At 40.2% G+C, this 27952-nt stretch overlaps 1 protein-coding gene across 1 annotated transcript in view; it reads left to right on the forward strand.

Moving 5' to 3' along the window:
- The first annotated feature begins 2705 nt into the window (after nucleotides 1-2705).
- The window catches only part of LOC122646424 (probable cyclic nucleotide-gated ion channel 20, chloroplastic), a 79017-nt gene continuing 53770 nt past the window's right edge, over nucleotides 2706-27952 (forward strand). The window contains exons 1-3 of the mRNA XM_043839977.1: nucleotides 2706-2907; nucleotides 6980-7488; nucleotides 13324-13509. Coding sequence (XP_043695912.1) covers nucleotides 6994-7488; nucleotides 13324-13509 — 681 coding nt within the window. The 5' untranslated portion in view covers nucleotides 2706-2907; nucleotides 6980-6993. The remainder of the gene's footprint in view (nucleotides 2908-6979; nucleotides 7489-13323; nucleotides 13510-27952) is intronic.

Genomic DNA, 27952 nt, shown 5'->3' on the forward strand with positions numbered 1-27952 from the left:
TTCATCAAGGATCAGATCCAACAACAACAGTGATGTTTGTTCTTGGTACAACAACAACTTGAAGTGTCCGGCACAGTGTTTACGATAACTCAAGAAACAGACATCTCTGTATAGTTTATTCAATCTATTTTAAAATATTTCTCAACTAGTTTTATTTATTTGAGTACACAAATTAAAATGAACATAGCTAGAATTAACTGATTTATACAAGAAACCATATTGAGAATCAACTAGGCATTGGGTCATACATCTTTTGCTGTAAATGATCTGTGGTTGTAAACCTCTGAAGCAATTCAAATAACCTGAGCCTTGTGTGGTTCACCACAGGCATTGAAGAGAACCTACTGATGAATACAGACATTAATAAGGAACCTACTGATGAATACATTAGAGTCTTGATGGACTCGAACCATCATCTCCTAGGAACAAACCCGGGTGCTCTTCCTTTTTGAGCTAAAGACTCACCTACCTTCATAAACCATGCCTAGCCTGTGTTTTCGCACCATTTTCTAGATCTCTCTCACACACACAGGTACAGCAACCCTGCAACAACCCTTTAAAACCTGGAGATAACCCCAACGACCCCATTGAGATGCTAGTAGTACGACAACAAAAGAAAGTCCTTCAACATAAAGTTGATTGGTCCAACCAGTATGATTTTGGGGGCTCATCCAATGGGTTGCAAACTGATACAGAAAAGAATGGATGCAAAGACAAAAACTTTGCATACCCATAAACATAAACCATTTCACTTGTAAACAGAAAGTGGTTCAAGTGTTCAGTATTAGAAACTGAAGCTGATTAGTCACCACAAGGATTCAGATATAGAATATTTTATAACGATGAGGCATTATGGAGAAGATGATGAATTGGTGTAAACGCTGTTTCAGTCACAGTATATAGCACTTTAAGGACAAAAACAAATTATTCTTATTATTTTAAGAGTTTTGCCATAAGAGACACATGCAGAAGACTGAACAAAAACATGTATTTTATAATGCTAAAAGCAGCCCAATCTTGTCTAAAATCTAAACCTAATTAGTTTAACACATCGAGTGTCAGTTTGGCTTTTGATTGGGACATTTGAAATTCTAAGTTACAAAGCAAAAAAATTGTTTTAATACTTTCAAAACCTTCATTTCTAGAAACAGAAAATAGGCAGAAACCCAATAATAAAGAAATGAAAGACAGGAACAACAACAATAAGAGCACCAACATGAAGAACACTCAGATACACAATGAAAATTGGACATCAATACAGTGCTTGAGTTCCAGGGAGGGACTAATTAATGTTCTAACTTCTATGGAGCAGGATTTTCTGCTACCATTTCTCAGTCCAAGCTCAATTTCAGAAACCAAGAATTTTGACACATCCAACAGAACTTGGGCAGGGCAGCTATGGAACTGTGTACAAGCACCCCATTGTTTCAAGAGAAAGGGATACTAGTTCTGGGACAAGAGAGGAGGTAGATGTATATTTTCAATACAAATACATACATTTTTTCTGTTGAAACAAGTTTTAAGGTAGGCCTAAAATGTCTCATTTGTTGTAATTCTAGAGATGAAACATGAACACAAACACACACACATATTTAAACTCCTTTTCGTTCAAGCATCTGGTTCCAAATCAAAGAGAGATCGAGTTTGTGACAGGAAGGCTACAAAAAATCACTAAAAAAAATCTAACATTTTCTTCTGCAACATAAGAGGTTTTATTCTTAACAGAGAGAGAGAGAGAGTGAGTTTGTGCGAGAGAACTGTAAATCTAACCTTGACTGATTTGGAACCAGATGCTTGAACGAAAAGAAGTTTCGATTTGTTTGATTTCTGCTACGCAGGTCGTTCCTAGAGGCGTGATGGGTATTTTTCCCATTTTTGATTTCAGCTGCGCACAAACCAGAACCAGGCGAGAGGAAGAAGAGAGGTTTGAGGTTGGCCGGAGTACAAGAGAGGTTTGCGTGAGAGGCAACAGAGATCTGGTTTCTGAGTTTTGTTAGTAGAACCGAGCAAGCCCTAGCCTTCAATCCGAGATACAATCTTCAGAACAAAAGTGAGAACGAAGCATTCGACAAGAGAGAGAGGGAGAGAGAGGAAGTGTATTTGGGATCGTATTTCTTTTTTTTCTTTCGGTATTAAGTATCGTATTTCACTCAAAACCGTATAATATTTTGGAATTCAATTAACGAGCAAGATCTATTGATACCAATTCCATGGATCAGATTATTCCCGACCATAGATTCCCTTACCTGCACCGCCGATCAGAAAACCTTTTGCCCTGGAGGGAAATAATATCAAATCACCGAATCGTTGAAGTCATATCGCTGGACTACGGTGCTGATATCCATAGCCAAACCATGGACCTCAACATTACCAGATCAAGTTGCCGTTTGAAGGCGAAGTAGCGAAGTGGACGCGTGCGCAGACGACAGAAGAGATTGAAAAAAAAAGAAGGGTCAGTTTCAACGCTGAGTCACTCCAAACTTTGAAGTCCAAAGCGGAGTGCCATGAAACTGATTAAAGAAGTATGCAGGAATCTTCTTCCCCACAGTCCTACCTACCCTGTAAACAACCTACAAGAAAAATGGAAAACTGAGAAATTAATCTTTTAAACGACATTCAAACCTTAATCTCTTGGTCTCATCCTTCTGGAATGTCTCTGATCTCGACCGACCACTACGTCTTCTCAGTCAAAGTTTCCCACTTATAGTCTCTCTCTGCTTGTTATATCTGATCGCAAATTGGTCATTCTTGATAGGTCTCATCCTTGAACTCTCTCTTGACGCTTACTTCTCCCTCTTCCTCTTGTCTTTCCTTCTGAAGAAACTCGAATAGGTTGCTCTGCAATCCTGTCTACTCAGCTTTGGAACCGAATTGATTCGACACAGGACGACATTCTGTTAGAAACAGGTATATCTGCTGTTAAATTCCAGAAAAGTTGTGGTTTTCTCTGTAAATTTCATCATTAGGTGTTGTTGCTTCAGCATTTACCACAGAGTGCTTGGATTCATTTCCTTGAAAATACATTTGTAGTTATAAAATTTGTTAATGTGATTTTATTGATTGTGCATGATAAGGAAGCATATTTAGGCACGTTTCATTGTGGAAATGAATCCAAGCACCATGGGGTTAGTGTCATCTATGGGTGGTAATTTTATGACTAGCCAAAATATAAACTTTTATTTTTTGGTTGGTGGGTTAAATCCATAAAATTAAATTGTTAGTTGTTTTCAAAATTTCTTGTATTGCATTATTAATTTTTCGGCATTCCGTAAGATGATTCCTGTAAAACATTTTCTGTGAAAGTTGAAACAAATGTAGCCTAATGGAAATTTTAAAATGAATGAAAAAATTTTAAAATAGAAACATGGTTTTTTCTCAATGGTTTTGAACTTGGAAGTTATGATGATTGTCTGCAAGATGTGTTGCTTTGTCCTGATTGAATTTTATAGAACATAGAGATACAGTCTTACGGACATGGAATTGGGTGATTTTAGTACATTTAAAAGTAGATGTGTTGCTCTTCATTCATAACAGAATTCATGAATATCATTCCTCCTTTAGTTGATGTTTATACAATTTCTCATAATACCATTTCCCCCTTTAGGAGATGTTTATACAAGTTTTTTTTTGATAGTTCAGCCATCATGCATGGTATTGACAAGTTTGCTTTTGCAATTCCTTAACCTTTTGGCTTCTAGTCAGTATTACCGATAAAAATTTATGGATACACACACCATGGTATGGGAACTCAATGATGAAAATAGCTGAGTTACTGTATCTCTAACAATGGTGTCTGTTTGCAGGGAAAAAAAGAGGAAAATTCACAATAAAAACCAATGTGTATAGTCCTATATCCAATCTGACAAATCACTAAAGAAGCCAAATTGATTTTTTTGTACAACATATACAATCTGAACTCCTATCTTAGAAGTTATTTTAAAGAAATAGCATTTATAGCCTGTTTGACTTGATCCACCACAAGCCATGAAGATATTCTTTAGGGCCTCTTTGGTATCACTTTTCATTTTCATTATGGCCTATTTAAAAAAAATCATTACTAAAAACCATTTTGATAAAAAATGAAAAACTGTTTGGTAACTACTAAACATAATCGATTGTAGAATGAAAAAATAAGTTTGGTAACTACCTATGTATAAATAAATTTTATTACATTTTTGAACAAATGGGTGAAGAAATTCTCTCATCACCTATCTTCTTTCCCAAATCAACTATAAACAGTAGAAATGGACTTCACAAAGGGGAATGAGGGATTACTGAAAAATCTGATTTTGAACTAGTTCAATGACCAAGTGCAAAGATACAAAGATACAAAGATGAAGAAAAAACAAGAAAGACTAGTAGAAGAAAAAAGGAATACGAGAAAAATACAAAGGGGAAGCAACGAACCTCCAATGGAGATATAGGGTATTCTATGAGCACCGCCAATGTATCCAGCATCAGAAATTACCCCAAAAAGTGGTTTGGCTACCATGGGTAGGTTAGCGGAGTTCTGCACAATCTGCAAGTTGAGCATCAACCATGGAAAGCGCCTGAAACCTTGGACCCAATACCCAAACCCACATAGAACCGACATCTGTTGACGGCCAACTTGGAGAGACTGTTCTTCTGTCATTCCTCTCGGTATTGCTGTTCTTTGGTGGGACTTGGTCTGGGCTTATAATGATGGGTTTCACAAAATGGGTTCTTGGTTTTATGGAGTTCTTGCTGTTTTTTGAGGAAGATGACACTCTTCTGTTCTGGTGGTCAAAGCTGAAGATGTGATTGGAGTGAAGAAGAGATGCATTTGCTGGAGGTCTTTGGATTCTTGCTCTTAGGCTCACTGAGATGAATGTGCTTCTATTTGGTAGAGCTGTGTAAAACATGGTTTTGGATAAATGTATAAAAGGAAGGAAAATGAAGATTACAGATTTTGCAGGTCGACTGAAAGTTGTATACAGCTTATGGAGAGAGAGTGTGAGTGAGAGTCAAGAGACACCCCAGTTCCCCCACCATTTGCTTGTCAATTCGGTGAGAACAATCCAAGGAGGATGAATTGGAGAAACAGTATAGTTCAACACCGACATGAGACGGGGGTTTATGGGGTTTATAAAACAAAGAATTCTGGAAGAGTGTGGGGGCGGGTATTCTTTTGAACAGAACCAGAGTTCTCGTTGCAGGAAGAAGAAGAATGCCTTTATATTTTAACGACCAAATATTTGGGTCATATGAGCACATGCTCATTAAAGAGCGAAAAAATGAAGGAAAAAAAGATTTTGGCCATAATCCATAATAGACTCTAGTCTATTATCATTTTGGGGGTGTTTTCTATTATTTAGATGTTTTGTAAATAGAAATAGGGTCCATAAATTGTACCAAACACTTGTATAAATGTTTATGTGTCAGAAAATGAAAATGAAAATGAAAAGTGATACCAAAGAAGCCCTTAGTGCCTGGTGGGGTTTTATTGGGTTATCATTTATCAATTTTCAGCTATGTTTGTAGTTTCTATCATTTGTCTTATCATCTCTTTCTGTTCCATTTTCCATTGAACTGGGGCCACCATGTTTTATTGTAACCTATTGATCTCTGTAGGTTTGTTATTGCCAATGGGAGACAGTTTTTGACAAGTAGTGAAGCTCATTGGTTGAACTGTCAAGTGATTTACTGGTTCTATGACTTAATTAGTTAATTGCTTAAATACTCAATTATAGAATTATTTTCTTCTCCTCCCCCCCCCCCCCAAAAAAAAAAAAAAAAGAAGCTCTTTTTTATTCAAGAAAACCATCTTTTTTAACAACCTTGTCTGAATCATTATCAAGTCTGCAATGTTAGGTACCATTTCCATCATTTCTGCCCAGACAAAAGAATGTTGTTATTAGTTATTGCTTCCATTTCTTTCTGTTGCTAAGTTTTATAGCTTTCATTGTGTTTTACATTTTCCCCTCATATTTGCTTTCATTTGAGTACAAATATATAAAAATGAAATGAAACAAAGAACATGAAATACATCCTTCGTATCCAACTGCAAGTTGAAAATAATGTTCACGTAGTATCCAAAGCTGTCCTCTGGTGAGAAAACGTAGTTGGCTTCTGTCTCCTCCCTGAACTGTGGAAAAAAATTCTGGCAGCCACTGTAAGTTATAGGGTGGACCTTCTTGTATCTAAAATGGCGATCATTATATATCCTTTGGTGCAGAAGGATGGTTGTGCACAACCGCATCTAAAGAAGTGAAATAAAGAGCCACATATGCTTGATTATAGTGTTAACAGTGGTTTTGCTAAAGACTGCAGTATTGGGACTATGTGACGAATGAAGATTAAAGTTGGAAATTACAGGTTTGGTGGGTGCCATGAAGCTTTTAGAAAACTAAATGCAGACACTCTTGCCCTAGGAAACTTAACCTAGGGTCTGTAAATGACCCAAGCTAGCTTTGCTTGGTCTTAAGCTCAGTTTGAGCTGCATGTAAGCATTGTTTTGCAGTTGGTGACTTGATCATGAGCCTCAAATTAAACTGGTTTAACTAAATGAGCCTGACTGGGGCTGTGTTGGGATTTGCTTGCTAAATCCTTGGCTCATTTTATGTATATTATATCGGCAATATGTGTCACACATATAATCTATTATGGCATGTTTTACGAATTAAAGGAAGTATTACTCTTTGTTGATTTCTTTTAAGGTTTGGCCTGTAGGCCTTACATAATGCTGAGCTTGGGGCCAGTCTCAAATTGACAAGTTTTAGTTGATTGTTACTATATCTAAGTAACTCTAATCTGGAATGATCATGTTCAATATGCTGTAGAACTAGTGAATTAACTCATCATATTCAGCTTTTTAGCTCATTCTTTTCTATTATCAATAAAATCAGTTATTTATCAAAAAAAAGGCTCATATTCTATCTTGGTCATCCATTTTCTGATTTTCAAATTTACCTACTCGATTCTTGCTTGTGCCCCCTTGTTAATAAACATTTTCATGCAGTTGATGTGTGACGAATGGATGGTGGTAAGAAAGATGAATTGCTCATAAGAGATGCTAATTCTCAACCTCTAGATATTAAATTTCGGAGGTTTCAAGGCATGAATCGTAGTGCATCGATGTCCATACAAATGAACTCAATGGAGTCATATGAAAGTGAAAAGAACCTTGTAAGTCATACTGGTCCTTTGCAGAGCAATAGAGGAACTTCCTCCATACAAATGAGTGGCCCATTATTTATTAGGAGGGGCCCTGGAAATTTTACTCAGCCTATGGATGGGATAGTGGGCCAGAAGTCACCTTCTCTAATGGAAGACCAATTACCCCCTTCTAATGAGATGGAAGAAAAAGACTGGTCAAACACTGACTTCACCAGAAATATCGGACATTTATTAAATTCTGGACCATTGGGTGCATGCAATGATCCTTACTGCACAACTTGCCTATCATATTATAATTTCAAAGCAGATGAGCAAAAGAAATCAAGAGATTCGCGTCCATTTGATCCCAAGGTGCTTTTCTTCCCTTTGTAGGCATAAATTGATATATGTTTTTGTCCATATTAATTGCAGTCATTTGAATTTATAAAAGAATATCCAACGACTATTCAATAGACCAGTTGTTTATAGTGAGTTTTCTGTAAGTAGTCTGCTATCAGGGTTTGTTTTGTTTCTATGCTTCAATGATTGAAGATCCTTGTATGTACCCGTGATACCCCATGATAGACACCAGCTATGCTGCATTTTACAAATTCTTCTGTTTGGGTAAGGTATCAGAGTTGAATAATTTTGGATTATGTAGTTGCTTCATTTGGATTTTCTTTTACTTGATTTTCTTATAAAAATGTTGGTCAAGCCCACTATAGTGTACCTCTAGTTGTATAAAGTAACGGGCCATTACTAAGTGGTGGTACCGATTATGCGGGGTCCTGGTAGGAGTGAGTTTGGAGTCTGTTAGTAGCAGAGAAATAGAAGAAGAAGAAGAAGAAGAAGAGAAAGAAGAAGAACATAAGAAGAGAGAGCAAGCTGAACTCTCGTTAATGAGAGAGCCCAGAAAATATCTCATATATTAGGAATCCTGTACAGGGGCATAAAGGGAAACCAGAAAAACAAAAAGAGGGAAGAGAGGGATCCCGACAAGGGTGAATGCCCTTTCTACCCTTCTAACACTCCCCCTCAAGCTGGAGCATGTATATCAATCATGCCCAGCTTGTTACAAATGTAGTCAACTCTCCCACTCACTAGAGACTTAGTAAAAATATCAGCAAGTTGTTCTCCAATCTTGACATACTTTGTAGAGATTACGCCTTGTTGGAGTTTTTCTCTCACAAAGTGACAATCCACCTCAATATGTTTAGTTCTCTCATGGAATACGGGGTTCGAGGAAATATGTATTGCTGCCTGGTTGTCACACCACAACTACATTAGTGTAGAATTCTCAAACCCAAGTTCAATCAACAACATCTTCAACCAAACCTGCTCACAAGTAGCATGTGCCATGGCTTGATATTCTGACTCGGCACTTGATGTAGCCACTACACTTTGTTTCTTACTCTTCCACGAGACAAGATTACCTCCAATAAATATACTGTAACTTGTAGTTGATCTCCGATCAATTGGGGATCCGGCCCAATTTGCATATGAAAATCCCTCAACTCATGTATGTCCATGATCAGTATACACTAACCCACGTCCTGGAGCCTTCTAGAGATACCTCAAAATCCGAATGACAGCATCCTAATGAGGAGTACTAAGAGATGACATGAACTGACTTACAACACTGACCGCAAATGAGATATCAGGCCGAGTGAATGTCAAGTAATTCAGTTTTCCAACCAACCTTCTGTACTTTTTTTGGATCATCAAGAGCATCTCCCTCGTCTACAGCAAGTTTGACATTGGGATCCATTGGATTATCAAGAGGTTTACATCCTAGCATCCTAGTCTCTGTAAGCAGATCAAGAGTATACTTCCGTTGTGAGAGAGATATTCACTTCCTGGATTGAGCTACTTCAATTCTTAGGAAATACTTCAATTTTCCCAAATCCTTAGTTTGAAATCTCTGTTGTAGATGAGTTTTCAAACTATCAATTTTTTGTAGAATCATCGCCAGTACTCACGATGTCATCTGCATATACCATAAAAAAAAAACTTACCGGTGTTGGTTTGACGATAGAAAAGAGAGTAGTCACTATTGCACCGTGACAAACCAAACTCAAGTACTACCTCTGTAAAGCGGCCAAACTAGGCCCTCAGAGATTGTTTCAGTCCATACAATGATTTCTTCAATTTGCAAACTAACCCAGACTCCCCCTGAGCAACAAACCTAGGAGGTTGCTCCATATATACCTCCTCCTGCAGAATACCATGGAGGAAAGCATTCTTAACATCCAGTTGATGCATAGGCCATGGATGAGAGGCGGCAAGGGAAATCAGGATACGAACAGAGGATAGCTTGGCAACTGGAGAAAATGTATCCAAGTAATCTATACCATACACCTGTGCATAGCCCTTGGCCACTAAGCGAGCAAGAGAGCCATCAACATTAACCTTGACTACATAGACCCAACGGCAACCAATGGTAGACTTCCCAGGGGGCAATGGAACAAGATCCCAAGTGTGGTTATGTTCCAAAGCTTGCAATTCTTCTTCCATAGCTGTCCTCCAGCTAGAAATAAATAATGCCTCTGCAATTGTCTTAGGAACAGGATGAGATGCAAGAGTGGAAAGACAGGTTTGAAAGGTACGATAAACCAGAATAAGAAACATAAGAAGATAGAGGGTGCTGAACACACCGACGTTTACCTTTCCGATGAGCAATGGGCTGGTCCAAGGCAGAAAAGATAGGGGCGGGGGAAGGATCAACAGACCGCAAAGACGTGGCAGCAGGTGGAGAATCAATGGGGTCAGCATCTTCTTACCTTGGACGACGGCGGTAAACATTAATAACCGGAGGCTTCAAAGGAGGCTGGACAACAGGAGGCTGCAAAGGAGGCTGAACAACAAGAGGTCGCAAAGGAGGCTGAATAACACAAAGAGGAATAACCTCATACAAGGAAGGATCGACACAAGGCTCATCCACATAGGACTGCGACTCAAAGAAAGAAACATCAGCAATAATAAAATACTTACGAAGAACAGGAGAATAACACCGATACCCCTTTTGAATACGAGAATAACCCACAAAATGCATTTAATGGTTTTGGGATCTAACTTAGATATCCCCGGAGTATGGTCTCGAACAAAGCAGACATACCCAAAGACATGTGGTAGCAATGAAAAGAGAGAGTCCGAAGGAAAAAGTAAAGCATGAGGAATGCCACTACCTAAAAGAGAGGAAGGCATACGATTAATTAGGTGACAAGCAGTTAACACTACATCAACCCAGAAAGATTTATCCACTTTCATTTCAAAGAGAAGGGACTGAGTCACTTCCATCAAGTGACGGTTCTTCCTTTCTACCACACCATTTTGTTGGGGTATATCAAAACAGAAAGACTGATGAATGATCCCACGAGGGTTTAAATAGAGAAATACTGATCATACTTTGTTCATCAAGAGTCATGGTGACAGGGTCACAATCCTTATTGTATATGTAGATGATATAGTTGTGACTGGAAATGACAGTGAGGAGATAAATCATCTTAAGGAGTTTCTCGGACGTGAGTTTGAGATCAAGGATCTAGGAAAGCTAAGGTATTTTCTTGGGATTGAAGTTGTCAGATCTTCAAAAGGCATCTATCTTTCCCAGAGGAAATACGTCCTAGATCTTTTATCAGAGACAGGGCTGCTTGGCTGTTATCCAAGTGAAACTCCACTAGAAGCTAACATCAGGCTGAAGGAATGCGATGGGGAACCAGTTGACAAAGGTCGTTATCCGAGGTTGGTGGGAAAGTTGATCTACTTATCTCACACACGACCCGACATTGCCTTTGTTGTGAGCCTGGTAAGCCAATTCATGCATGATCCCTATTCCACTCATATGGAGGCTGTTCTTCGCATTCTTTGCTACTTGAAAGCGGCTCCAGGAAAGGGAATTCTCTTATCTCCACATGATCACTTGAGGGTTGAAGCCTATACAGATGCTGATTGGGGTGGCTCTTTAGAATGTAAGTCTGTTACAGGGTATTGCACATTTGTTGGAGGCAACCTAGTTACATGGTGCAACAAGAAGCAAAATGTGGTGGCTAGATCAAGTGCCGAAGCGGAATTTCGTGCAATGGCCCAAGGTATTTGTGAGTTGTTATGGCTTCGAGGATTACTTTAAGGCATTGGTGTTCCTACTTCTCTTCCGATGATGCAATACTGTGACAACAAGGCTGCAATTAGCATAGCTCACAACCCGGTTCAGCATGATCGTACTAAACATGTGGAGATTGACAGACATTTTATTAAGGAAAAGCTTGAGAGTGGTCTTGCTTGTATTCCCTTCGTGAAGTCTGAAGATCAGCTCACTGATATGTTTACTAAGGGGCTGAGTGGGAAGTTGTTTCATCCTTTTGTATCCAAGTTGGGCATGAGTGATATCTATGCTCCAACTTGAGGGGGAGTGTTGAATTGTATGGTGTATACTGTGGGGGTATACATGGGATTTTACTATGTAATTTCTTCTTTTGTTATAGTTCCTTTTCCCCCTCTCTAATGGCCCTAAATAGTAGAGTCAGTTAGAGTAGGGGTAGCAGTGTAATTTTACCTATGAAGCTTTCTTTATAAATAAAAGCTTGGCTGATCTAATTGATCATTCAAGCATTACAGCCTAAAGGATTGTTCTTCTCTTCTTCTAACAATTTTAGTGTCGTTCAACAAGCCTATGATATCTTTCCCTATTTAACGACCGGATCACCACCCTTACTGCTAAGTTGATGATTGACTTCGATAGGGGAATCCACAGGTTTGCATCCGAGCATACCATCTACTAAGAAGATCAAGAACATACTTTCGTTGGGAAATAAAAATACCATTATTGGATCTTGTTTCCTCTATTCCCAAGAAGTATTTGAGAGGTCTAAAATCCTTGATCTCAAATTCCTTCACCAATTGAGCTTTCAAATTGGATATTTTTGTGTCATTACTGCCTGTTACTATATCATTAATATATAGAAAAAGAGCAGTAACCTTACTGTCATTCTTCTTTATGAACAAGGTATGATTAGCGTAACTTTATCGATATCCAAACTTCTGCATGGTTTTTAGGAACCGGCCGAACCAAGCCCATGGTGACTGTTTGAGACCATATAAGGATTTCCTCAACTTGCATACCTTACTGGTTGTAGAAGGAGAGAAGCCTGGAGGGATATCCATGTACACTTCCTCTTCAAGAACTCCATGAAAGAAAGCATTTTTAACATCGAGCTTTGGAGACTCCATCCAAGATTGGCAGCACATGACAGTACTGCTTGAACCGAATTCAGCTTGGCCACAGAAGCAAATGTATTTTGATAGTTGATACCATTGGTCTGGGTGAAGCCTTTTTTTGCAACCATCCAGGCTTTGTACCTTTCAATACTGCCATATGCCTTTTGTTTTACGGTTAACACCCATGTACATCCCATTGGTCTTTTTGTCGGAAGAGGAACAAGGTCCCACATGCTAGGATAAGTTAGGGTTCAACAATCTCTAAATACATCATAAAAGAGATTTTTTTTTTGGGTGAATAAATAATTTATTACCAAAGCCCCAAAAGGGGAAATAGAGAATATACCGTTGAAAAAAGAACAAGAAAGTGCTGCACCCAACCCTCAAGAAGAAGGGAAGGGGGATTGCAGCAAGGATAAAGACAAAGCCCAGGATACTACAACTAGTCTGTTCCTGGGGGAGTCAAAAACATTACAATGGGGTGGCAATTGGAGCTTAGAGCTAACATCAAAATAGATGGCTTTCCAAATCCTGTCAAAAGAACGGGAGTTGGAGGTCCATCTTCGAAGATTTCGCTCCATTTGCTAACAGAAAAGAGATTTTAATTCGCCCTTTTTGGAAATTAATATGCTGGTTGGGTCACTCCCATCTTTTATCCCCCTTGGGAGTTTTATCTCATTTACTGTTTGGGGGCTTCAGTTCAAAACCCTAGGATCTGATGGTGATCAAAACATTTATTTTAGATTTTCTTGGACTTTAGCCTTAGAATTGAAAATAATTTTGCACCTGTGCGGATCCTACAGTTCTCTGTTGTGTTAAGAGTTGAAGTATTATATTCTGGTGGTGTTCTTGGTTGCGAATACTTCATAGTAGTTTTCTTTTCCTATTTGTAATTGCTCTTTCTGTTGCCTAATTAATAAATCTTCGGCATTTTAAATGTTGACATGCATTGACATGCTTATGCAATTTGCCGTCTTCTGTGTTTGATTGTAGTTGCATAAAGCTTTCTACGGGGATGGTTGGGCGAGGAAGATTTTCAACTTTCTACATCCATTCATTCCTGGTGTCATGAATCCTCATGCTAAAGTTGTTCAACAATGGAATAAATTTTTTGTTATTGCATGCTTGCTGGCGATTTTTGTAGATCCTTTGTTCTTCTTCCTGCTTACTGTTCAAGAGGTATAGTTCTGTTGCCTTGCATTCTGAAAAACATTGATTTGATGTCTCAACATATTTTGACATCATGGGTTTGTGCTTGAATATACTTTGACTACTACTCTTTTCTTAGCCTTTCAAATGATTTTATTGCTTTGTAATGTTTACATATGTTGGTTTTCTCCGTTATTTATGAAGTGATAATGATAACTTCAACTATGTTAGTATATAAACTTGTATAGAGTAATCCCAAATGCGCTACACTAGATAAAATGATCCAAACTAACGGAATACTTGTTAAGAACATCATGCAAAATTCTGACCACTCTTCATCATAATTGTCCCATTCAACCCGCTACATCACTTTTATAAAATGCTTTACCATGATGGAACTTAGAAAAGCTATTGTCCCTGCATCTAAGCTTAAGTCTCCTGATTTGCCATCAAACAGACATTTTTATTTTGGTCTTTCCATAGTTGACAAGGCGTAGCCTATGCAATGCCTAGGTGGTTTGAAGGAAACAGGCCAGAAAATGGAGGAAAAGGGTTTAAAACAGAGAGAAATAGAAAAAGAAATAAGAAGAATATGGAAGGGAGTACAAGATGAAGCAGCAGATGCTTCTGCCAGAGAAGAATGAAGCTGCAGCAGATTTTCCATTGCCACTGAAGAAGAAGAAGAGTAGGGGGAGGAGGAGGAGGAAGAAGAAGAAGAAGATGTAGCAACAACAGCAGCTGCAAGAGGAGAAGTAGATTGCAGCTACCGCTGCTGCTGCTGCACTGCCATAGATGAAGGAGGAGGAAGAATCAGTAAGAAAAAGTTGCAGCCACTGCTGCTGCTGCTCAGGTTTCGTCTGACGTCTACAACTTCGTCTCTGGCATATTGCATCAAGCACTGAAGTGGGTCTTGTATTGTCTTACAAAATTTTATTTACAAATAAATGTATACAGATCTCTTATTTTCAAATAAATCCTTTCAATCTATATATTTGTTGTAATATGGGTTCATGGGTAGAATTGTCCTAGGGGGTAATTTTGTCCTTGTACAAATTCCAGAATGTTCTTTTTTACATTATAATAAAGATGGCTGTAGTCACTCTGACTCAAGCCAGTATTCATGGAATCCAACATGGCATCAGAGCCAAAAATATTCCGGGAATATGGGATATAAATTTTTTTCCTTTTTTTTTTTTCTCTTTCTCTCCTTCGTAATTCTGCCCTAAGAACAACACCGCCAGCCGCCGCCACTACCCTCTGCAAGTCTCCGCCAGCCACTACCGACCTCCTCCAACCTTCCGCCAACCCTCCACCACCACCGCCAGACCTTCCGCCACCTTCCGCCACCTCCGCCAGCCCCTTCCATCTTTCCCGCAGGCGTCTCGCCTCTCCTCTTTCTCATGAGGAGTCCCCTTCTTTTGCCGTCATTTTTTCCCCTCCCTTGGTGGTGAGTTGACTCCCACCAAGGGCTGTTCTTTTTCCTCCTTATGATCTGATTTTTTTTGGAGGATTTGTTTCTGTTCTTGCGATTTTTTTTTGACCAAACACCATGCCTGACACTTCGGAAATCAGTTCTGCTTCTTCTGGCCTTGATGGTTCGTCGCAACGTGACTTTCTTCTGTTTCCGGTGAACCCCATCAAATTAGGCAGCAACTATCTCTTGTGGTCTTGTTCTTGCTTGTTCGCAATTGGTTCCCGTGGTCTCTTTGGCTACATCACGGGCACCCATGTCAGGCTTACCGAGGCTGGTTTTGCACAGGATCGATGGATGAATTTTAATTTCTTGGTCATGTCCTATCTGGTTAATTCCATGGACCAAGAAATTGCCGGGCGTTACCTTCTGCTGGATATGGCTGCAAAAATATAGAAGACAGCCCAAGACACCTATTCTCAGGTTGGGAATGCCGCCCAATGCTATGAACTCCATTAGAAGATCCACTCTACCAAGCAGTTGGAGTTGTTCCTTTCTCAATATTATAATAAAATGTGCACTATGTGGCAACAGTTGGATTTTCTGGGCACATTCACTACAACCTGTGATGTTGACACCACAACTTTCCGGAAGTGGGAAGATGGTTTGCGAGTCTTTGATTTTTTGGCTGGCCTCAACATTGAGTTTAATCAGATCTGGGCCAATATTCTGAATCGTGATCCTCTGCCTACTCTTGAGCAGGCCTATGCGATTCTTGTGGCTGAAGACAGTAGATGTACAACCATGGTTACCTCTGTTACTCAGGAATGATTGGCCCTTCTTTCTGGCTCCCAATCGGCTTCCCGTGGGAATTCTTCCCGTTCTGTTACTGGTGATCGCCCCTATTAAATGTGATTACTGTGGGAAGGAATGGCACACAAAGGATCGATGTTGGAAGCTCCATGGTTGCCCTGCAGATACTCGTGAGCGTGGGAAGGGTGGTTCCAATCGGCCCACTAACACCCGTGCTAATCAGGCATCTACTGAAGAGCAGCCCGACCAATCTCTGGCCCAAGTTGTGGCTGAACTGGAAAATCTATGGGATATGATGACTCGATTGGACACATCTTCTTTGGCATCTGTATCTCCTTCAATGGCTGCTTCGGCTATCTCTCTGCCTTCCAATCCCACTACCACTTCTTCCACAGGTATTTCATTTGGTGGGAACTGCACGTCAGTCATACCCGATTCTTGGGTTATTGACTTAGGGGCAAACGACCATATGACAGGTTCTTCCTCTTTTTTTTTCAAATATTCCCCTTTATCTGGTCATAATAAGGTCCGTGTTGTTGATGGGTCTCTTTCTCCCATCTCGGGAAAGGGATCTATGCGGTGCACTTCCTCTGTTTGCCTTTCCTTTGTATTGCATGCCCCTAAATTTTCTACTAATTTGCTTTCCATTAGTAGCTTGACTAGGGATTTAAACTGTGAGTAACTTTTTTTTCCGACCCATTGTTTGTTCCAAGACTTGGCAACGGGCAGTATGATTGCATGTGGTAAGGTAGTTGGTGGTCTATACGTGCTTGAGAGGTCTCCGGCAGCCTTGACATCCCGTCCTGCATCTTCTGATTCTGATTCCGCATTGTTTGAGTTGAATAATTGGCATCGTCATTTGGGCCATCCACCATTAGGTGTTTTATCTGTTCTATTTCGTAGTTTATTAAACCATTGTAATCTGAATAATTTTTCTTGTGATTCTTGCACTTTGGCAAAGCAAACTCGAAGTGCTTATCCTATTTCTGATAATAGAAGTATGAGTCCATTTAGTTTGATACATTCTGATGTGTGGGGCCCTGCCCGGTGTGTTTCTACTTCTGGATTTCGATGGTTTGTTACCTTCATTGACTGTTACAGTCGGACCACTTGGGTCTACTTGATGCATAGTAAGAGTGAATCACCTGTTTCATACTATTTCATAAGATGGTCCATACCCAGTTTGATGCCAGGGTGAAAATTCTCAGGTTGGACAATGGCAAGGAATACATGGATGGTGCCTTTCGCTCATATTTGGATAGCCATGGAATCATCCATCAGACTTCTTGTGTGGATACTCCTGCTTAAAAGGGAGTAGCTGAACGCAAGAACCGACATCTGTTGGAGGTTTCTTGTTCTCTTATGTTTGCTATGGCTGTTCCTCCTTGTTTCTGGGGTGATGCTGTCTTTACAACCAGTTACCTTATCATTCGGCTTCCCTCACGGGTCTTAGGAGGTCGCTGCCCATTGGAAATTCTATTGGGGACTTCCACGTTTGTTGTGCCCCCCAAGATTTTTGGCTATGTGGTGTTTGCCCGGAATCACTATGTACACGACAAGTTTGATCCTAAAGGGCTGCGGTGTCTTTTTCTCGGCTACTCGGCTACCCAAAAGGGGTATAAATGCTATCATCGTCTTACTAGGAAATTGTTTGTCACCATGGATGTAGTGTTCTGGGAATCTAAAGCTTACTTTAAACAGCCGGTACCTCTGCAGGGGGAGATTTTAAGTGATGAAGAGGTCCCGCTGATTGCTCCTCTGGATGTTGATATACCTACTGTAGAGGATGCCTTTGTTGAACTGGAAGATAGGATTACAAGTCAAGAACAAGAAGTAGGATAGAATGAGCAACAACAAACAGTCCAGTGGGAGAATAATATGAAGACTTACTCTCGTGGAACTGATTTTCCTTCTCATGGCCCTCGATACAAAGAGACCACCACCACTGATCCTACACAATCGGTACCTGCTCTAAGTCCTGCTCCTAGTCATCTTCCTAGTAACCTTCCTCCTGATCCCAGTCTTGATTTACCCATTGCTATTCGGAAACCAAAGCGGAGTTGTACACAACATCCTATTTCCAATTTTGTGTCATATAACTCTTTAACTCCTTCGGCCTGTCACATTTACTGGTCAGGTATCTATGGGCTGCCTCAATCCATCATCAAGTCTTTGGAATTCCTCATGTCTTCTTTCCTTTGGAAAGGCTCTGATGCTACTAGATTCCTTCAGCCTGTTAGTTAGGGCTCTGTTTGTCATCCTTTAGTGGAAGGAGGTTTGGGTATTAGAAGGATAAAGGATGTGAACTTAGCTGGCATCATCAAATTGTTATGGAAGATTGTGTCTAAGGCAAAAAGTATTTGGGTGGACTGGATATATTCGGGCCTTCTCCGTTCGGATTCTATTTGGACTGTCCATATATCTTCGGATGCTTCTTGGATCTGGCGCAAAATTCTAGATAACTGTTCCTTAGTTCTTGGATCTATCCAATCTCACATTGGATATGGGAACTCCACTCTGTTCTGGTTAGATCATTGGCAATTGGCATCCTTTGGGAATCCTGCTTCATCATGTCAGTCCTAGAATGATCTATGGTTCGGGGCTGCCTAGAAATGCCTTGGTGGCTGATATTCTTAATACTGACGGATGGGACCTCCCTGATTCCTCTATCCCAGCTCTTACCTCTATCTGGACCTTATTGCCCTCTATTTCCAGAAGACCCTTCATAAGGGATGATTGTGTCACTTGGCTGCCTAGGTCTTTGGGAAAGTTCAGCTCTAAATCTGCTTGGGATCTTGTTAGAACTCGCCTCCCGCTTGTTCCTTGGAGGAAACTTGTCTGGTACAAGTACCACATTCCTAGACACAGCTTCACGGCTTGGAGAGTCTTCTCCAACTGCCTCCCAACGCAAGCTTTCCTCAGGCACCGCCACATCTTGGTCTCTCCCAATTGTGGTCTATGTTGGAATGGGATTGAAGACACAAACCATCTTTTCTTTGATTGCCCTTTCTCCTGCTATATCTAGAAAGGTATTCTCTCCAAATGCTGGCCAAGAAACAGGAGGATCCTTCCTTTTGATTGAGAATGGATTTGGGTTGATATAACCTTTGGTGGTTCTACTCTTTGTGACGTCATTGGGAAGATGGCTTTCTCTGCTACCATCAACCACATATGGATGGAGCGCAATACTCGGAAATGGACCTCCAAATCTAGATCTGCTAACCAGATTGGGGTTTCCATCTCCTTTGAAATCAAATCTAAGCTTAGTTTGGTTACTCCTTCTTGTATTGACACCCCAAGGAACAGGCTGATTGTTGTATCCTGGGGTCTTTCTTCTATCTCCCTTTTCCCAGCAGGCTCACCTGTTTGAGCTTCTGCTGCTGGTTCTTGTTTTCCTCCCTCCTATTTGAGGGCTGTCTTTCCTTTTAGTAATGAAATTTTTATTCACCCAAAAAACTCTTTAACTCCTTCATTCCATGCCTTTGTGTCTTCGCTATCCTCTGTTACCATCCCTAACAATTGGCAGGAAGCAATAGCCGAACAGAAATGGAAGGATGCGATGAACGAATAAATGCTTGCCCTTGAGAAGAATCAGACCTGGGATTTGGTGAATCCTCCACCAGGAAAGAAACCTGTTGGCTGCAAATGGGTCTTTGTTGTGAGGCACAAGTCAGGTGGTTCAGTGGAAAGATATAAAGCAAGGTTAGGTGCCAAAGGGTTCACTCAAACCCAAGGAATTGACTATTAAGAGACCTTTGCTCCTGTAGCAAAGATGAATATTGTACAATTCATCATTTCTTGTGCTGTGAATAAAGGTTGGGATCTCCAATAACTTGATGTGAAGAATGCCTTCCTGTATGGAGACTTGGTCTTTCTTTTATGAGAATACCTGCCCTGCCGCCTCCGCTCTGATTCGGGCCCCGGGAATCCGAAAGAAGCCTTGTTCGGTCTCCTGTTGAAGTGGTGAGCACAATATGAGGCGGGGTGGGCATCGGATTAGCAGGTATGTCTTGGCTGACTGGTCATCCGGCTGATGAGAAGAAGAGTTTTGGTTCTTATCGGTGACTCTCTCGCCCAAAAGAGGGTCACCTTCACAGGAGATACCTCCTGGTTTTGCTTCTTTAGAGACTTAGAGAAAGGTATGCAAGTTGAAGAAGGCCCTGTACGGTCTAAAGCAGTCACCAAGAGCTTGGTTTGGTCGCTTCTATAAGGCCATGATTGCATATGGGTATAAGCAGAGCAATGCTGATCACACCTTGTTTGTTAAAAGGGTGGGACAGCAAGTGAGAATTTTTATTGTCTATGTTGATGATATAATAATCACGGGCAGTGATGCACAGGAAATTTGGATTGAAGACTTATCTGGGCACCGAATTTGAAGTCAAAGATTTGGGGAAGTTAAGGTATTTCTTGGGGATTGAGGTTGCCTATTCAGCCAAGGGCATATCTCTCTCTCATAGAAAATATACCCTGGATTTATTGAGTGAAACAAGGATGCTTAGTTGTAAACCAACAGATACCCCTCTTGAGCCCAACACACACTTGAAGAGTAAGGAAGGTGACCCGGTGGATAAGGGTAGCTATCAGAGGTTAGTTGGCCGGTTGATATGCCTCTCACATACTCGACTAGATATTACATTTGTTGTGAGTATCGTGAGTCAATACATGCATGATCCTAACTCCTCGCACTTGGAGGCAGCATATAGAATACTTCGGTACCTGAAGTCAACAACAACAACAACAACAAAAAAACCAACAACCATAACCTTATCCCAACTAAATGGGATCCGAAGAGGCTATGACAGTTAAAGAAATAAGAGAAGTAAAAAGAAGTACAAGAAGTAAAAGAAAGAAGAATAGAAAATAAGTAATGGAAAAAGGTCAAAACCGTATCCCAGGAACATTCCCTTACAAGGGGTCGGCTACACGGGTCCTGGTCCTCCAAATAACTCTATCTGCGGTCATACTAGGATCGAGCCCTACCTCATGCATATCCTTTTTTACCACTTCTCCAATAGTCATCTCTTGGAAAAGGAGTCTTGTATTCTCCACATTGTCATCTCCGGATTGAAGCATACATTGATGCAGATTGGGCTGGAAGTCCTGATGATAGGAAGTCGACATCCGGATATTGCACATTTGTTGGACGAAACTTGACTACTTGGAGAAGCAAGAAACAGGTAGTTGTGGCTCGATCTAGTGCTGAAGCCGAATTTAGAGCTATGGCACAAGGTATTTGTGAACTTCTTTGGCTCAAGGGACTTCTTCAAGATTTGGGTAAGAATGTTGATCTTCCAATGCGACTCTACTGTGATAGCAAGTCTGCAATTAGCATTGCTCACAACCCGGTCCAACATGATTGTACCAAACATGTTGAGATGGACCGGCATTTTATCAAGGAGAAATTGGAGCAAGGAATTATTTGTATTCCATTTATTCAGTCCAGTGAGCAGCTGATTGATATCCTTACCAAAGGAATTAGTAGTAAGCTATTTTGTCCAATAATTAGCAAGTTGGGCATGTTCGACATGTATGCTCCAACTTGAGGGGGAGTGTTGTAATATGGGTTCAAGGGTAGAATTGTCCTAGGGGTAATTTTGTCCTTGTACCAATTCCAGAATGTTCTTTACATTATAAATAAAGATGGCTGTAGTCACTCTGACTCAAGCCAGTATTCACGGAATTCAACAATATCTAAAAAAAATAAAAATGAAAAGTATATTTCTAATTTACCTAGTGTGACAGTTTCCTATTAATATAATCAGTAATACCAACTAGAAGAAGAGAGGGAAGAAGAACACCCAATCGGTAGCACTGACATGTACTTATAACACTAAAACTATCAGAAATTACAACAAGATCCCTGACTACTAAAAATAATGATAGAAACACCCCTACACCTTACGGTACTAAACTCTTAACAATCCCCCTCAAGCTGGAGCATAAATATCATCCATGCCTTGCTTGAAATAACTTTTAAAAAAAGCAGGCCCATACAAAGCTTTTGTGATCCATGGTTGTCAAGGCAACTAGGCGATCCAAGGTGTTGGAGGGACGTCTAGGTATCACACTGTCGCTTAGGCTCCTCAGATGTATAATTATGTTTATACGCAACATAAATGCCATATCAGTGTAATATGATATAATTATGGTAGTAATGAACTAATATGAGAAAACCAACATATAATAAACAAAGATAGAATATATGATAATCATACTCATCAAAATACAAAGCAATAAACAGAAATCAACGTAAACTCGTGAAGTGTCAACAAGACGTATTGTTGCCTTGGTCCCAAGAAAGAGCTTTGACACCTAAATGACGCCTAGGCGTTATGTTCTAGGCACTGCCTTGACAACTACGTGGTGAAATATCACCAAGCTGACGTCTAAAACTAACAAAGGAGTAGAGGTCAACTTCCTCATCACAACATCCTGTACGAAATGAGAATCACCACAAAGGGCATACCTAGTGCATGAGGCTCCTGCTACTGCTGCTTCTAGGGAAGGGCAGATGTAAGAAATGATAATCACAACATCCTGCACTAAATGACAATTGACTTCATGGAAGACAAGATTACTAATAATATGTATTGCTGCTTTGTTATCACAATGCATATCGATATGCTTTTTTATGAGAAAACGAAGTTCTTGAAGAAGCGACTTTAACCGCATCAACTCAGCTGCAGTATGAGCCATAATTCTACACTCAGCTTTAGCAATAGACCTCACCATTGTAGTTTATTTGTTACTCCTTCAGCTGACAAGGTTACCCACCAGCAACCGTACAGTATCCAGTGGTTGACCTTGTATCTCCTTCAGCTCTAGCCCATTCAGCATCAAAATGACCAACATGATCAACACGTTTATGAGGCTTATACACGAGACCCTTTCCTAGATCACCCATGTGATATCTCAAAATACGACATGCTGCCTCTCAATGAGTTTGCTTAGGTGTCTCCATTAACTGACTTATAACATGTATTGCAAAAGATATGTTTGGCCTAGTCACAGCAAGGTTAATAAGTTTACCAACCAATCTCCTATACGTATTTCGAGAACCCGCGAGATCTCGGCGAGTTTTTCGGATTTTTGAGAAACCGAGACGAGTTGGCATACGAGTTGCAAAAGTGCAACAACTTGACCGAGATCTTGAGATCTAGCTGAGATCTCGAGAATCTCGACCCAAACTCCTTTATATGAGTGCCAGATCTCGAGATCTTGGTGGCAAATCTTGGTATACAGACACATATCTATGCAAACCTAGGTATACAGACACTTATTTAAGCCAGGAATTAAGACAGACATTTATTTATACCTAACATCATTTAAGTAAATGTTTTTGTATTTGTATTTCAAAAAACATTTGAATCTAATAAAAATAGTTAAAAAATCAAATTCCAGAAGGAAAAAAAGTTAACCCCCCAGTTCAAGAACAAAAACTGGATTTCCGGTGGTAGGTGCAATTTTCAACTTTCTAATGCTGGGGTATTTTTCAAATCTAAAAATTCCATAAATCTTAATATGGTAAAACATTGCTAAAAACCAAAAGTGCGGTAAAATATTCATTTGTTTTGATGTCCAAGAAAATATTTTCATTCAGAGCGATTTTGACAGCATTCGTGCACACCAAATTAAGTTTGACCGGTACATAACTCCTATTTGGACTTTGTCTTTGCAAAATCTGGTAGTGCCATTGTGTTTAAATGGTCTAAAATAGGCTGAATACCAAGTTTCAGACCCAAACTAGGTCTAAAATCCACCAAGTTGAGGCTTCGAGTCGGGAAAAAAAATGCACCAACTCGGCAAGATCTCGACTCAACTCGGTTTTTCAAGGGACCGAGTTGGTACCGAGTTCCGAGTTTTAGTACCTTGCTCCTATATTGATGCTTGTTAGCAAACTCTTTATCGTCACAAGTCTCAACTTTCTGATGAGGATTCATGGGAGTATCAACCAAGGTTTTAAGTATTGGTATTGGATATTATATTAGAGGGATGATTTTAAGAGACGTATCGTATAGGAGATGTGTAAGGTACGTGTAGAAATACACTTTTGGAGCATAAAACATTATTAATAAGCAATATATAAAATGTATCACGAATAAACACTAAACAAGGGAACTACGTATCGTGAGGCAAGTGCGTTCAATTGAAATTGTATATAGGATGAGGTTTCTTATATGTACTAATAGTCTATTATCATAAAGAGTTTCAGGCTGGTTCAATCTCAGAGGTGGAAGTGTTTTCAGGCAAAGGAGCAACGTTCCTTAAGTTTGGAGCACTACCCTCATAGTTGAGCCACCTCAACTACACAATTTTGATAATTCCAATATTAAAAATTTGAACTCATATGATAATATTAGAAGTTTTTTAACTAATTTTAAAATAACAGAATAAATTATTAAACCTAACTTTTTTTTTAGGTGAATAAAGATTTCATTACCAAGAAGAAACGAGGACTACAAGCCCCCGAAGACGGGGAAAGAAAAATACTCAAATACACAAACAGCCTGAGCCTCAAATAGAGGAGGAAGAGGGCTGGAGAAAGGAGGGAGAAAGACCCCAGGACACAACAATATGCCTGTTCCTTGGGGTATCAGAATAAAAAAAGTGGACAGTAGAGAGCTTTACTTTAATATCAAAAGAAATGGCGTCCCAAATCTGATGAAGAAGTCGAGAGTTGGAGGTCCATTTCTTGATGTTGCATTCCATCCAGATATGGTTTATGACCGCAAAAAAGGCTAACTTTCCCATTGTGTCACAGATAGAAGTACCAGCAAAAGTCATATCCTATGGTTGAAGACGCTAGTCCAGGAGTTGGAGTTTGATACTGAAGCACTCAAGCACCTATGAGGCTTTATTTTGATAACAAGGCTGCCATAAGTATAGCCCACAATCCTGTGCAACATGACAAAACAAAGCACATTGAAGTGGACCAGCACTTCATCAAGATAAAGATGGACTCTAGATACATTTGCACCCCTTTTGTGAAGACTGGTGATCAACTGGTGGACATCTTCACCAAGGGACTTACTTCTCTCCAGTTTGGTGCCCTAGTATGAAAGCTGGGAAAGCATGACATTTATTCTCCAGCTTGAGGGGAGTGTTAGAGGTTATGTAGTAGGGGTACTTTAGGAACTAGTTTGTTGACTAGTGTCCTTATATTGTAATTTCTCTTTTTCACCTTTTGCCTCCCTAGGGAGGTGTATATAATTCCTTTCATATTATTACTATTAATGAAGTAATATAGGTGTGTTGGAGACAATACTCCAATACACAACATTGCACCATTTTCTCTTCTTCTCCAACCTCCTACTTCCATCCTTTCCCTTGTTCCCTTGCACTCTTTAACTTCCAACTGATCAGCCTTTGAGAATATCATGAGGTCATCTGCAAAAGCCAAGTGGTGGGTTAACATGAGGGCTCTATACTTGGGGATGGGAGAGATGAGATGCTGGTCCGTATTGAATTGGATGCTTCTAGAGAGAACTTTAAGGGCTAGAGAAAATGAAGGGGGAGAGGGGACAGTCTTGACGGATACCAACATAGGAGGCAAAGTAGTCGGCCAAGCTACCATTGACAGGGTGTCTGCTAGACAAACATTATTGAATAGCACCTTTTGATGAGAGATATGAACAAGAGGCTTCGAAAAAACTAGTGTTTTCTGAATTATATGAAGCTAGTAAGCAAACAACGAATCTATGGGTATTTGAACCCGAGTATCCAGGAAAAAGCAGAATATTTGATGGAAGAACAGAGAGAAATAAGGAGAGGAGATACAAGAATGAATCCAATTGACAAAAACTGGGGGAAAGGACATCTTGAGTAAGACTTTGGAGATGAAGGCCCATTTGAGGGAGTCAAATGCTTTGTGAGTATTAATATTCATAAGGGCAGCAAGGGAGTGGGATTTCCTGTCGAATCCTCTGACAATCTCATTGCACAAAATGATGCTATCAGTAATACTTCTACCATAAATGAAAGCTGATTGGGTTGTACTAACCAAGGAATCAACTACTAGTTGAAGATGATTGGCAAGGACTTTGGCTATGAACTTGTACAGGAGGTTGCACAGAGAGTTGTGTTTGAAATCAAACATAGAGGAGGCTCCTTTTTTTGGGGATGAGGCAGAGGAAGGTGTGATTGACCCCATTAATCTGGCTAGGGTAAAAAAAGAAGTTCGTAATGGCCCTGATGAGATTAACACTAATGATATCCCAACAAGAGAAGAAACCCATATTGAAACCATCAGGACCAGGGATTTGTTAGCCTTGTTGGAGTGAACAACAACCAAAATCTAATCAACTATCGGAATGGCTTGAAGAGAGCTAATAAGGTGATTGGGGATGAGGTCTTGGGAAGTTTGCTTTTGGCGCTACTATTTCCCATATTTGGATGGAGCGTAACCTACGTAGATGGACCTCCAACTCTTGCCCCTACGACAAGATTTGAAAGCCATCTTTTTTTATGTTAGCTCCAAGCTTTCTGTTTTACCTCAGTGCAATGTTGTAGATACCCCTAGGAACAAGCTCATTGTTGTCTCCTGGGGTTTACCTGAGTCCTTGATTCAGCCTCTCGCTTCTTCTTAGGGGAGGCTCTTTTTTGTCTCTCTCTCTCTCTTCTCCCCCCCAGTATTTCCCCCCCCCCCCACTTTGGGGTTTTTGGAAATTCATATTTTATTCATCCAAAAAAAAAAAGGTGACTGGGGATGAACTTGGTTAGCATCCCCTCAGGGATGGGATTGTCACACCCCGGCCTGGTTAATAAGGGCCTAGTGTGACTGGATGCCATCCGACATCCAATCAATCCCAAGGATCGCAAGTACAATACCCTATGCACAACGATGATCACAATACAGTAATTTAAACGTAGCGGAAGAGTTTAAATAATAAGAATAAGATCAATAGTAAAGAGAACTAAGTGATAATTCATTTATATATATATATATGTGTGTGTGTGTGTGTGTCAAACTTGAGTTACATTTGTACAAATTCCACCAGTAACCCAAGACAAAAGTACAAGATCTATATCATACTAAAGTATACAAAAGTGATGTATAAACACAAAAGAGTGGAGGAGATAGCCTAGATTGTTAGGCCACAATCAAGAGAAAGCACAGTCGTTGCACGAGCACGAGACATCGTGCTCCACATACAGCGGAGCCTCAACTCCAGCAGCAGTAGGAGGATCTAGAGCTGAAGTAGCTCCCACAGAAACACCGGCAGCAGTAGGAGAGTCATCTGAAAAATAAGGATATCCACAGGGGTGAGCTCCATTGAGCTCAGCAAGGGAAACACACAAGCAAATGCAGATAGTCCATGATGAATGACCTAAAGTTAAGTATGCTTCTAACATTGATACTAGGTCTCATGGGTTATAAATGCTACTGTAGTAGGTATAATATCCTCGGTCCCGGAAACACATAACCAGACGTCGGTCACCTGAGCGATACCACTCTACTAGGTGGGGACCCGCTAGCTCAGGTATTACACATCTGACGCCAACGAACCCCCCAATGTCAACTCTACTGTTTGTTCCCATTCCTGTAATGTTCTTCGGATATGGGACAGTAAATGGCATCCCGGAAACATCCCTTCGAACCTACCACGGGTTATCCAACACCTCTCCCCTGTTGGTAAGGGCCGTAGCATTGGGTTTATGATATCCCTAGCCCAATGCACATTGTCATGATGGCATATGTTTCAAATAAAGATAGTAAAGCATTTCTGTCCGACAGCATCAACATCAATAGTAGTTTCACGAACAATAATAGATGCAAATGCAATGAAGATGCAACCTAACAACATGCATCATCTAATGCAAAGAAGACAGAGCTATAAAACTATATGAACAGTATTTTAGTATGATGTATGACATGACAAACATTAACAAACATGAATTAAGTAACAAAACATACTGAAATTAAGGTCAAATTCCCTTACCTGAGATAGAAGATATGTCTAGACAGAGAAAATCCCAAAACCCAACCAATCCTCACTAAGATAGAGTCTAACAGTCCTATACAGACAACAAAACATCATGAATTAGGTATGGAAGGAGTCCTTGGTCAAAACCCTAGCAACTAGGATCAAAACTGGGCTAAAACAGTGAACCGGATTCACACTCGGGGCCCTACGGTCGACTGGTTGCAAGCCTGCAACTCCATCCGATCCAAAAGTCAGAATTGGGGGTTTTGGCTATCAAGCTTGGATCTTGACATGCATGGTCTGAATTTGATGGTAGAGGGTA

Source organism: Telopea speciosissima, chromosome 11 (genome assembly GCF_018873765.1).
Source record: "Telopea speciosissima isolate NSW1024214 ecotype Mountain lineage chromosome 11, Tspe_v1, whole genome shotgun sequence".
Classification (NCBI taxonomy): domain Eukaryota; kingdom Viridiplantae; phylum Streptophyta; class Magnoliopsida; order Proteales; family Proteaceae; genus Telopea; species Telopea speciosissima.